This window comes from Oncorhynchus masou, chromosome 1 (genome assembly GCF_036934945.1).
Source record: "Oncorhynchus masou masou isolate Uvic2021 chromosome 1, UVic_Omas_1.1, whole genome shotgun sequence".
Classification (NCBI taxonomy): domain Eukaryota; kingdom Metazoa; phylum Chordata; class Actinopteri; order Salmoniformes; family Salmonidae; genus Oncorhynchus; species Oncorhynchus masou.
In genome coordinates, this window is record NC_088212.1 from 75,389,372 (window position 1) to 75,402,605 (window position 13,234).

The 13,234-nt window shown below is 41.9% G+C and overlaps 2 protein-coding genes across 3 annotated transcripts in view; both read left to right on the forward strand.

Moving 5' to 3' along the window:
* Positions 1–1,663: 1,663 nt before the first annotated feature.
* On the forward strand, positions 1,664–6,956 carry LOC135550699 (wee1-like protein kinase 1-A). 2 transcript variants are annotated; one of them, XM_064981739.1, is made up of 10 exons: positions 1,664–2,551; positions 2,850–3,061; positions 3,578–3,644; positions 3,756–3,928; positions 4,032–4,300; positions 4,393–4,482; positions 4,585–4,670; positions 4,751–4,921; positions 5,145–5,290; positions 5,515–6,956. In XM_064981739.1, the coding sequence occupies exons 1-10, from the start codon at positions 2,108–2,110 to the stop codon at positions 5,663–5,665; spliced, it is 1,809 nt and encodes a 602-aa protein (XP_064837811.1). In that variant the 5' UTR covers positions 1,664–2,107; the 3' UTR covers positions 5,666–6,956. The 2 variants fall into 2 exon arrangements, with proteins under 2 accessions (XP_064837811.1, XP_064837820.1); XM_064981748.1 differs by lacking the exon at positions 4,751–4,921.
* Positions 6,957–7,347: 391 nt separating this feature from the next.
* LOC135550708 (switch-associated protein 70-like) overlaps positions 7,348–13,234 on the forward strand; it is a 31,339-nt gene continuing 25,452 nt past the window's right edge. The window contains exons 1-5 of the mRNA XM_064981761.1: positions 7,348–7,490; positions 9,036–9,176; positions 11,001–11,174; positions 11,324–11,551; positions 11,791–11,937. Of these exons, the coding sequence (XP_064837833.1) occupies positions 7,392–7,490; positions 9,036–9,176; positions 11,001–11,174; positions 11,324–11,551; positions 11,791–11,937 (789 nt within the window). The 5' untranslated portion in view covers positions 7,348–7,391. The remainder of the gene's footprint in view (positions 7,491–9,035; positions 9,177–11,000; positions 11,175–11,323; positions 11,552–11,790; positions 11,938–13,234) is intronic.

Consider the following 13,234-nt stretch of genomic DNA (forward strand, 5'->3'; position numbering starts at 1 on the left):
GTGTGAAATCGAAGGGCATGTTGTCCGGACCTCTGGCAGTCTCTATGGGGGTACCACAGGGTTCAATTCTCGGGACGACTAATTTCTCTGTATATATCAATGATGTCGCTCTTGCTGTGGGTGATTCCCTGATCCACCCCTACGCAGACAACACCATTTTTTTATACATCTGGCCTTTCTTTGGACATTGTGTTAAGTAACCTCCAAACAAGCTTCAACGCCATACAACACTTCTTCTGTGGCCTCTGACTGCTCTTAAACGCTAGCAAAACCAAATGCATGCTTTTCAACCGTTCGCTGCCCGCACCCACCTGCCGACTAGCATCACTACTCTGGACGGTTCTGACCTAGAATATGTGGACAACTACAAATACCTAGGTGTCTTGCTAGCCCTGTAAACTCTCCTTCCAGACTCACATTAAGCATCTCCAATCCAAAATCAAATCTAGAATCAGCTTTCTATTTCGCAACAAAGTCTCCACTCACGCCGCCAAACTTACCCTAGTAAAACTGACTATCCTATCGATCCTCGACCTCAGCGATAGCTTCCAATAGACTGCATCCAATTTGCTGAGTAGACTATCACAGTGCAATCAGTTTTGTTACCAAAGCCCCTTATACCACCCACCACTGCTACCTGTATGCACTAGTCGGCAGGCCCCCGTTACATATTCGTCGCCAGACCCACTGGTTCCAGATCATCTATAAGCCTATGCTTGGTAAAACTCTGCCTTATCTCAGCTCACTGGTCATGATAACAACACCCACCCATAGCACGTGCTCCAGCAGATATATCTCACTGGTCATCCCCAGAGCCGACACCTCCTTTGCCGCCTTTCCTTCCAGTTCTCTGCTGCCAGTGACTGGAACGAACTGCAAAAATCGCTGAAGCTGGATATTTATATTTCCCTCACTAACTTTAAACATCAGCTATCTGAGCAGCTAACCTATCACTGCAGCTGTACATAGTCCATCTGTAAATAGCCCACCCAATCTACCTACCTCATCCCCATATTGTTTTTATTTACTTTTCTGCTATTTTGCACACCAGTATCTCTACTTGCACATCATCATCTGCTTATCTATCACTCCAGTGTTAATCTGCTAAATTGTAATTACTTCGCTACTATGGCCTATTTTATTCTATTGTTTTTGACTGTATGCTTGTTTATTCCATGTGTAACTCTGTTTGTGTCGCACTGTTTTGCTTTATCTTGGCCAGGTTGTAGTTGTAAATGAGACCTTGTTCTCAACTAGCTTACCTGGTGAAATAAAAAAAGTACAGTACAATTTTTTATTACCTTTATTTTACTAGGCAAATCAGTTTAGAACAAATTCTTATTTTCAATGACGGCCTAGGAACAGTGGGTTAACTGCCTATTCAGAACAACAGATTTGTACCTTGTCAGCTCGGGGATTCGAACTTGTAACTTTTCGGTTACTAGTCTAACGCTCTAACCACTAGGCTACCTTGCCGCCCCAATGAGGTCTAATGATGCGGACAAATTAATTAAGAGCCTCCAAGGTTAAAAAAAAGAGATCCAAGGATTCAATTCGCGCCTAAGTGACGTTTGTCAAATATCCATTTTGTGACGAAAAACTTTGCTTCGAAGGAAGTAACGCCCACGTTTCAAAATTCAAGAATGTGTTCTCATTGGTTGAAGAAATTTAGGTTGGAATAATTCTGTCAACGGTCGCAGGAAGCGGAGCAGGACAAATTGTGACAATATTTCAGGTTAACAAACAGTCGACTGGAGTATTTTGACATCTAGACACAAGTACTAAATTAATGATTGTTTTTTGTAGTAAATAAGCGCCCAGCATAATCGTTCGTTTGCCAATACGGTGTTCTGCTCCTCATGAAACGGAAGTTAAGGCGTTACAGTAGCTAGCTAACCTCTAACGTATTTGCGAGGCGAGTGAGCGAACGTTAGCTAATTTATTTAGCCACGTCATTTTGGATTACAAATTGACTCAAAATTGTAGCGCCATGGGCACACGGATGTCAAGCTACTCGGGATAATTTGAAAACGATTTAGTTAGCTAGCCACTTTAACGCTATAGCCAACGTTACTGTGTCTGGGACGTGATAAGTTTCAGTTGCCGAATGTTCGTCGGTATGTCCCCGAAGATGGGACCTATTCGACAGAGACTAGACTTCAACCAGAGTGACGGAGAGGACGACGGCAACAACAGAATTGGAGCCGAGGCGAGTCTCGCCGAAATGGACTCCCCAGTGCAATCGCCGAGACACAATTCCAACTTAAACCAAGCCGTCTGTAACGGCACCACGGAGACAGCTACCGCGGAGGATCGCGTTGAACATTGGGATGAGGAATTTGGATGTCTTTTCCCCCTAAAATCACCAGGGACTGACTTGATGAGGGGGTCCCCTTCTCTGAGTAAAGGGTCCCGGCCCTACAACAACAGCTCGTCCCCGGAGTTTTCCGACAATCAGGATGGAAGCTCTCCCATTCCAGATTGTCCCGACACACTGCCCCATAAAACCTTCAGAAAACTCCGACTATTTGATGTTCCCCACACACCTAAGGTGGGTTAACTACCGTAACGTTAACATGTTATTGTTCTCAAATTATTCTATCAGATCCACAATGTAAAATCAAATGAACTTTTTAAAGTTTTCAGCCAGAGAACCAGCCACTGTGCAAGATGACTATTTCTGTCTTCAACATGTTTGAACATGATTATTTTACCATTTGTTAAAGGCAATGGCATAGTTTTCCCTGAATCATTGATTTCCTTGACTTGTTTTCCATATTTGTATGGATGACCCTCACCAACCATACATGTTATTCTTATCTAATGCAATGTTTTGTTTTCTCTTTCAGAGTTTGTTGTCCAGAGCAGTGGCCACAGGATCCACAGTCTGCCGGCTTGGAATAGGTGTCTACATGAATAGGGACTCAACAGGAAGACCGCACACAGACAGCAGGAGTAGACATGCACCCATGATCAACATCAATCCATTCACCCCTGACTCATTACTGATCCAGGCAGCAATGTTACAAAGGAACAACAGAAAGAGATCACTCAGGAATGAGTAAGAGAAGCACATTGTACTGATGTCATTATTTACCAGGTGTTACATTGGGATTTTGTGGGTGTGGTACTTAGTTTTTACTGACCTCAAACAAACTCCATTTCCTCTTTATACTCTCCCCTATCCTAAGGTAGTTGAACTCTTGTTTGTCAACCATTTTTATAAAACTTAAAAAGTAATTGCAGTTAGTGTTGTAAAGTAGATCAGATGTTACTACCATGCCACAACTCAAGTTACTTTTATGACTTTTTTACAACAACAAAAAGAAGCATCTTAGAATTGAGAGATTGGTATTTCTGTCGGTGTCAAATGGTGCATGGCCTATTCTTAGTTGACAATAGATTCAGACATGCTTCTAGATCTAGTGTGCAATTAATCGGTTGACTATTGCATGCTTGTTGGCAGCAACCCAAAGCCATGTGGTTACTAACAATGTACACTTGTAGGGATTGTCTGCCCTCCAGTGGTTGGAATGTTATATAACACATTTAGTTTACTTTTCCTTTATCTCTAAAGCTCATGTGGAGAGGACATGGAAGCCAGTGATGCAGAGTGTGAAGAGGACATCATTCCACCATCAAAGGTATATTTTTGTAATCACAATGATACTTTTATTACCCGCCCACCACCCACACACACACACTGAAATTGTACTTTAGATAAGTGTCTAAGCAACTCTGTCCTTTTCTTGCAGAGAATGACTCTTCTTGATAGCAACATGATATCAAGATATGCCACAGAGTTTCATGAGCTGGAGAAGATAGGATCTGGGGAGTTTGGCTCAGTCTTCAAATGTGTGAAAAGACTCGATGGCTGCATCTATGCCATCAAACGCTCAAAGAAGCCCCTCGCTGGATCTGTAGACGAGTAAGAGAATCCCATGGATTTTAAGAAACTGACAATCCAAGTGTACATTTAAACGACTCATTGACCTTAATGCCGTGCCAATATTGTGTTCTGTTTTCCGCAGACAGAATGCACTCCGGGAGGTGTATGCCCATGCGGTCTTGGGACAGCACCCCCATGTGGTGAGGTACTACTCTGCCTGGTCAGAGGACGACCACATGCTCATACAGAATGAGTACTGTAACGGCGGCACACTGGCAGACGTGGTCTCAGAGAACTACAGAACCATGCGCTTCTTCTCTGAGCTGGACCTCAAAGACCTTCTCCTTCAGGTGGCCTGTGGACTGAAGTACATTCACTCCACCTCTCTGGTTCACATGGACATCAAGCCAAGTAAGTAGCTGTAGAGTTTTGGATACAGCTCAGCTATTGAAATCATTTAGAATATTTATGATTTAACGCTTGCTGTGCTTTACATTTCTCAGGCAACATCTTCTTATCCCGGAAGACTGTGGTGTGTGTCGATGAATTTGACGATGAGGAAGGACCAAATAGAAATGTTGTTTACAAAATAGGTACTTAAAAAAATATATAAATATCATGCAAATGTAACAAGCTAATAATTGAGTGTACTTGTTGACCAGGCAGCTGGATTCTGTTTTTGTATTTTCCCCCAGGTGATCTTGGCCATGTGACCAGAATGGACAATCCTCAAGTTGAAGAAGGGGACAGCAGGTACCTGGTCAATGAAGTCTTACAAAAGGTAATTGGATAACTCCTCCCCCATACCACCTCATTTGTTAAATTATCCAAAATCATGTATTGGACCAATGTGTTTTTCAGGACTATAGAAACCTCACCAGGGCAGATATTTTTGCCCTAGCACTGACTGTGATCAGTGCTTCAGGAGCTGAACCACTCCCAACCAATGGTGACAAGTGGCATGACATCAGACAAGGAAAACTACCTGCGATACCTCAAGTGCTCTCACAGGAATTCCCAAGTTTACTGAAGGTTTGACTAGAAACGACCAGGGGTGCTTCCCAAATGGTACACTTTCCCTACATTGTGTGCATATTTGACCTGAGCCCTATGGGACCTGGTCAAAAGTAGTGCACTATAAAGGGTTTAGGGTGCCATGTTGGGTGCAGTGCTTCATTCTGTAATGGTTGTTTGTGTGCAGGACAGGCAGTAGTAATGTTTAATTAGTGCTATTAATGAATTCTGTGTGCTGCAGTTGATGATCCACCCTGACCCTGCCAGTAGGCCGTCTGCGTCTTCCCTCACCAAGCACCCCGTCCTCCTCACTGCCTCCCGCATGAGCGCTGACCAGCTCCGTGTGGAACTCAACGCAGAGAAGTTCAAAAATGCGCTACTGCAGAAGTACGTACCCTCTTCATATGTCATGGCTCAAGGCTTCCATTCCTTTTTCACTTATCATATCGTAAGTATGAATGTTAGAGAGAATACTACGACAGTGTTTGTTTTGTGAAAAATGACATGATGATACCTACTCTTTAATGATTCAGGAATCCATTTCAGATGTAATTAGTATTTTCTTGGTTTTTATGAATGGCTTTTCTAACAATGTGCTTGTCCTCGTGCAGGGAGCTGAAAAAGGCCCAGCAAGCCAAAGTAGCTGCAGAGAAGTTTCTGATCTCTGATAGGGTCCTGACGCGCTCCACCCTCCGGTCCAGCAGGAGCTCCAGGCTCATCGGCAAGAAGATGAACCGCTCAGTCAGCCTGACCATCTACTGAGCGGGCCAACTGCCAACCCAAATGGGTATCAGACTAAGTCATATTCACTAGGCACGACATGGAAGAAAAAAAAACAGGCCAAAACAGAGGGGGACTTCCTGAAATTGTCCAATTAGAAATGCTTGTTTTCTGTTGCAAAATTTCTTGCTACCTTGTGCGCTAATGAAAACAACCCTGGTTGCACTCGACAGTACTGGGCAGGCCTCCCTAGGCAGACATGGAGAGATGGGCTTCAGAGTGTACAAACCGACTATTATACTTCTTACTGTTTTGTACTTGGAAAGGGTTAGTAAGACAATGGACCAAATTTATTTGATTCTAAAGAGTGAAAGGGTTGTTACCTTCCCACGCACTTGGCATGTTCTGGCAATTGGTATTACATAACATAGCCGATTTCTGTTTTTAATGGAATGTGGGAACATGCTAGAACATTCTGTTGCCAGTGTGCGGGTTTGGGATGGTGTGATACAAATTTGCACTTTACAGTCTATTATACCTGATTTCAGGTAGTGGAACTGGATCATTGACTAGGAATGATTGAATGAGCACTTTGAACTTGCCATATGCAAACTGTTTGGCTCAGTCAAACTGTTTGGCTCAGTCAAACTGTTTGGCTCAGTCAAACTGTTTGGCTCAGTCAAACTGTTTGGCTCAGTCAAACTGTTTGGCTCATGGCGCTTGCAATGCCAGGGTTGTGGGTTCGATTCCCACGTGTGACCAGTACGAAAAAATAATGAAAATGTATGCACTCACTACTGTAAGTCGCTCTGTGTAAGAGCGTCTGCTAAATGTAAAAATGCATACTGCTGCTATATATTTGTCTTGAACGTTAGTGGAGTTCAGTGAATTTGTAAATTCCATTCAGATGTGTAGAATAGTTTCAGTAGTCAATCTCTTCTGTAAAACATGGAATTTCAATGTGTTGCATCTGTAATACCTATCTGAAGTTCATTATGTATTGAGTTGTGTACACTGTTTAAGATGTTTTAGTCATGTACATTTTTCATGATGAGTCATCCAATCGTGTGTGATGCAGTTGGTCAAAGTGGATCATTGTGTCAAGCCCCGGTGTCATTTATTTTATATATGATGCATGGAGTCACTGAAGAATTATTTTAGTAAAGTCAGTATTTTCTTCTGTTCAGAACCCATCAGAACTGTAGCATTATTGACTAATTTACATTTTCTCATGTTTTACAATGATGTATATTATGCATGTAGATCATTTTGACAGCTATTGGTTTCATGTTACTTGTTCCAAGTTCAATAAATTCACTCCCGATAATATGGATACCTTGGAATTGTCAAATGTTTGTGGATGAATGTTGCTCTAAAAGAACAAAAAACTGGGACAACACATCTGTCTGTGGGATGGACTAGTTATCTAATGAAAACAGGTAAATGAGAGATGGTGGTCTTTCATATTATACAAACTTTTTTTATGTAGTTTATTGTGAAGTTGATCGTCCACCACTATGCAACAGGTTTGTTCATTGTTGGGACATTTTTTATTAAGCAGTTTGTGGTCTATTAACCGTTTACTCTTCACAATTGAATACTGATGAAAGCGCAACGCGTTCGACAACTGCGCTATCTGGTGCTACCATAGTCATTGGATGATGCGGTCTCATTTTCATGCTGCGACACTCGATCACGTGACTGTATGTATCAGTGTGAAAAAAATTGCAGTTTTACCTAGACTTCGAGCGCACCAGGGGCTACGAACATGGGACTACTACGGGATGAACTTCTGAAGTCAATATGGCACGCATTCACAGCCTTGGACGTGGATCAAAGTGGGAAAGTGTCCAAATCACAGCTTAAGGTAGGCTTTAAATCGTAGCTAGTAGGCCTACAGTATTATTCCATAATGAAGTTTAAAAAATGTTTGATCAAAAACCGAAATTTAGATTAATTCTGACATTGGAATATTTTCTCATGTTGCTGATCCGAACATCAGACACAATCAAAAAGTTCTGATCAGTTGGATAAAATACTTGACAATGTATCTGAGATCTTAATTTTAGTTCAGTGTACACTACTTTTCTGTGCTGCTTCGCTTCCCTCACAATAGTGAATTTTGTGTCAACTGCCAAGTGATAATTCAGTCGGCAACATCGACAGCAAAGTAGAGACACATTTCTGCTGTTCCTCAACTCACAGGCTACTCAGTTTCTGCTTATATCAGAAGTATTTTCTCTTACTCGTGTGTGTCTAACTTTTTCGCACAAAAAACAGGAATAACAATGGTTCTGTGGAAATAACCATTGTTGATTGACAGATACCCATGAATGTGGGACATGCGTGCCTGATGATAATCTTGCTTTACACACGATATTTTGTCATTTGGACAGAATCTAACGTAAGAGTGTTGAGATTTTAAAAGGCAAGGGGCACTGCTTTGGAAGGGTAGGTATTGTTTTCCTGTCTGGGTCTGTCTGGTGGTCTGTGTACCAGCCAGGCTCTGATGAAGACACGACACTCAGCATTTACCGACCTCAACGTCTTTTGGATTTCTTTTTTTGGTCCGTTTTTTGGTGCTGTCTGGATTGACTGTATTTTGTTGGTGTTTTTTTTGGTGCAGTCCAGACCGGTCTTGATTTCAACTTCCAAGGACGTTGATTTTTGGTCCGGAACGAACCAAATCTGAACCAATCATAGACGTAAAAACATAATTTCGACATCCAGAAAATAAGTATTTTCGATGTCTGGAAAATATGCCTTCACCTTTCATTCAGCACCTAAATTCCACCTGAGCTATCACAACACTGCATAGAGAACATCCTGACTTGCCCGGAAATGTTGTCAACCATCCATTGTTAATAATATTATTTTTCAGACAGTCCAGTCTGTTTCTTTGTCTAGATTATAGATGTTCGTGAGTGGCTTATTTATAAATATCATACGATTTATTTGTATATATTTACTTCACTCTACACCTCAACAGGGACCTTTTCAACACACTTTTTGTAGATGTTTCCAGGAAGGAACAGAAGTAATGCTTGGGCAGCAATGCTTGAACTGACAGCAACACATGCTTAGTCATGCATGTCAATGTGATCTTAGACTAAATAGAGGTCCTTTTGAAAAATCACCATGTAATTGTGTTTATGGGAGCATGATGCCTACTTGTATGAGGAATCTTTTTGATATCCCTTAAACACCCCAATATTACTGTAACATCTCTCTACTATGCCCAGTGAATACCAACAGTATGGCAGTAACCTCGCCCCCAGACTAATTGTGCATAGCCTGTATAAAATGCTTCTGAGCATTGGGGGGGGGGGGGGGGGGGTACCTGGTGAATGACATTACTATGAAGGCAACGGTTTCCCTGACTGCATGATCTGATCTGACTGTGGCTCTACAGGTGCTCTCTCATAACCTGTGCACTGTGATGAAGATACCCCATGACCCAGTCGCCCTGGAGCAGCACTTTAAGGATGATGATGAGGGCCCTGTGTCCAACCAGGGCTACATGCCCTACCTCAATAGATTCATACTGGACAAGGTGAGCAGTAAGATATTTGTTTGTGCTCTTTCCAACTCCATTGCTCATTGTCATGCCAAGTGGTGCAAGCGGTCTAAGTGGGCTCCCGAGTGGCGCAGTGGTCTTAGGCACTGCATATCAGTGCTAGAGGCGGCACTACAGATTCTGGTTTGATCCTGGGCTGTATCACAACCGGGGAGGGTTTGGCCGGGGTAGACCATCATTGTAAAATAAGAATTTGATCTTAACTGACTTAAATAAATAAATTCACAAGGAGTTGGCAGACTTTAAATCAAAGTTGATTTGATCTGATCATAGTTTAAAAGATGTTGTTGCGAGTGCAGCAAAATGTGAATGTTACGAGCTCCTAACAATGCAGTAAAATGTCAAACCGACATTGCACTCAGGCTTCTGAGCACCTGCGTCATCCTGTCTCCTCACCTCAGTGGGTCTGTTTGTGGAGGGCTCTGGGATGTTGGGTCCATAGAAATAGAACCACTAGAATGTACATAGCCCCTAGGTCGACAGATCCCTCAGCATGAGGTGTAACTGTGGAGTGCCGCATCCCCATAGTGGATGATAAGACTTCATGGGAAGTGTTTTATGTGTGCCTTTAGAAACATTGTTTAAGACGATGCTTTTCTGTATATAATGTTCCTTGCTCATAATATGATGAGTGTTATTGCTATTTTCAGTGTTTATCTTAGTTTCTAAGATATGCATGTCACCCATATTATGCATGTCAACCATATTAAAATGTATTGGTTTTTGAGAAATAAATGGAGCAAGCAGGATCTGTTTGACCTTGAACAAGGCTGCCATTGTTATGGTATGTCTACTGTGTGAGTGGCAGAATCGTTCTGTTTCACAGCCATCAAGGAGGTGTGAGACCCACCATTGTTAGTTATCGAAAGAAAAAACCATGTGTGCTGAAAATTACTGCAATGAGTGCAAGAAAATATAGCCTTCGTTTCAGAAGAAACGTCCATTAAGCTTACATCAGCTACTCACATTTCATCCTGTGTCATACATAGCATTTAGAAGTGAAGGGTTAACACGCACACTACTACAGATAGATTCCAGAACATGATGATTGCATGATGCAGAGTCTTTGGTTTTCGCTGAGTCTGTTTTCTAGAAAAGCTTCACAATCTGATTGGTAAACACCTTGTTTTTACACGTATTGCAGGGGTTCTCAAACTTTTTGTGGCCGGGGACCCTTTTTGTGATAGCGAATTTATAGAGACCGACTCATAATCAGAACACAATTCAAGTGAAATAAAACAAATAGCATACAAGGAGTTTTATTATGACTTCGGCAGTGCATGGGAAGTAAGATTTTAAAGGCCCATCTATTGGCATCGGAGAGAAAATAATTACTGATGTCCTTATTAATATTCAAGCAGTCATCATTGGTAATGAATGCACTTACTTTGTAAACACCAGTGATAAAGCAAGAAGTGATCTTCAAAGTTTTTGTCCTCAGTTCTCTAATTGGCAGACCATCAGATATAGCCCACATCTGTAGACTCGCAGGGCTTGCCAACTGTTTCCATAGCAATAACACCAACACTGATGTCAATTAGTAAACTGCTTTAGTCCTAGCGCTATTTGTACTTGGGGGCTATTTCCTTGCCTTTCTCCTCCGGAATCTGACTTGAATTGAAATGAAGCGACGAAGAACATTATGTTTGTACTTCACATCCTGTGGGCTAAAACGTAGGGCAGAGAAATATTAGGCTACTACTGACCCTTTCTAATCTTATTGCCCTTACTTACAGTATGTTGAAGGAAAATAGGGAAGTTGTTCTGTGTAAATGTTGGCTTTGTTTATGTTAATTACAGGTTAGGGATAACTTTGACATACTGGAGTTCAACAATGTGTGCTGGACACTGTGTTTCAAGAAAAACATCAACATGAGCCATCTTCTCATCTCCAACGATGATGCCTTCAAGGTCTGGTGCATCTTCAACTTCCTGTCTGAAGACAGGTACCCACTGGTCATCATCACAGAGGAAGTGAGAGACAAGGCAACACCTTTAATACACATACATATCTTATTTTTTTAGCTGTAATTATGCTTTTCCAGGTAAAATGATTCCCATTCATACCACAGGACTGACTCACTGTGTCCTTTCCTCCTCCCCTCCTCTCCTCCCCCCTCCAGATTGAGTACTTCCTGCGGAAGCTGATGGAGGCCATGGGAGGCATTTGGAATCAGGAGAGGTTTGATGATTACAAGCTCACGTTGAACAGGAAGCAGCAATGCCTGATTGCCTGGGAGCTGATAGAGCTGGTTGGCATGGGCCACTTCAGTAAGGGCATGAACCGCCAGACCCTGTCCATGGGCATCTCTGAGGTCTTCCAGGAGCTCATACTGGATGTTCTCAGACAGGTTACCCTCTCACACTACACTTTATGCATCCCAAATGGGACCATATTCCCTGTATAGTGCAATACTTTTAACCAGAACTCATAGGGCTCTGTTCAAAAGTACTGCACTAAATAGGGAATAGGGTGCCATTTAGGACACAGTGACAGTTAACTCTACACTGACCTCTGTCAGAGGTAACAATGATATAGATAAGATATTACAATCTTGATTGTGACAGATTCATGTATTTTTTCCTGAAGGGCTACATGATGAAAAAAGGCCACAAAAGGAAAAATTGGACAGAGCGCTGGTTTGTGCTCGGACCAAACTCTATGTCATACTATGTGAGTGAGGACCTCACTGATAAGAAAGGGGACATTTTGCTGGACCGCAACTGTTGTGTGGAGGTAATAACAATGTATTATTCCATTGGTCACTCTTAATGCTATCATTTAACTACTAAATAAGTTGTGTGGAGCGTTGGAATGCATGCTAGCCCACTTTTGTTAACCAGCTTCCTTTGGCATTGTTAACCCATAGCCTACAATTTCCGCGGCCCCACGTAAATGTAATTAAAATTATAAAACAATCCTCATCAACATCTATCTGTTTAAGTTAGAGATATCTGGGCTGCGTCTCAATCTTCTGCATCCACCGATATCGCTCTTCCGCATCTATGTTGAAAGGTGGTAGGGCTAGAGCGGTGTTTGTCAGACCACGAGACATGCCGAAAAAACAGTGTTTTCACAAAAACGTCTGTTGCGTCCGCATTCCACTGATTTCAAAACTCGGTCCTCCAGAAAGTGGAGAGCAATACCTTTGCAGTTCGACTACATGATATTTTTCAAAAAAGCCACTTAAGAAAGGATTACCTACACATACAGTGCCTTGCGAAAGTATTCAGCCCCCTTGAACTTTGCGACCTTTTGCCACATTTCAGGCTTCAAACATAAAGATATAAAACTGTATTTTTTTGTGAAGAATCAACAACAAGTGGGACACAATCATGAAGTGGAACGACATTTATTGGATATTTCAAACTTTTTTAACAAATCAAAAACTGAAAAATTGGGCGTGCAAAATTATTCAGCCCCTTTACTTTCAGTGCAGCAAACTCTCTCCAGAAGTTCAGTGAGGATCTCTGAATGATCCAATGTTGACCTAAATGACTAATGATGATAAATACAATCCACCTGTGTGTAATCAAGTCTCCGTATAAATGCACCTGCACTGTGATAGTCTCAGAGGTCCGTTAAAAGCGCAGAGAGCATCATGAAGAACAAGGAACACACCAGGCAGGTCCGAGATACTTTTGTGAAGAAGTTTAAAGCCGGATTTGGATACAAAAAGATTTCCCAAGCTTTAAACATCCCAAGGAGCACTGTGCAAGCGATAATATTGAAATGGAAGGAGTATTAGACCACTGCAAATCTACCAAGACCTGGCCGTCCCTCTAAACTTTCAGCTCATACAAGGAGAAGACTGATCAGAGATGCAGCCAAGAGGCCCATGATCACTCTGGATCGTTAGTCACAGCGAGCACTGCGATTATTAAGGCACATGAAAGTTCACATTTTCCAGAAGGCATTTCTGCCAAAAAACGCATTTTAGATTTTTTTTAAAGTTTACGTTCAAATGGCTCTCCTGTGAAGTAGTGACATGCAACATATGCCTAGTTTCCTGAAATGAATCACAAATTCAATG

Coding starts and splice junctions, on each gene's coding strand:
- LOC135550699 (XM_064981739.1), top strand. CDS start 2,108: ATGTTCGTCGGTATGTCCCCGAAGATGGGACCTATTCGACAGAGACTA. Junction 3,645..3,755: donor ACATCATTCCACCATCAAAG/GTATATTTTTGT, acceptor CTTTTCTTGCAG/AGAATGACTCTTCTTGATAG. Junction 4,483..4,584: donor AAATGTTGTTTACAAAATAG/GTACTTAAAAAA, acceptor ATTTTCCCCCAG/GTGATCTTGGCCATGTGACC.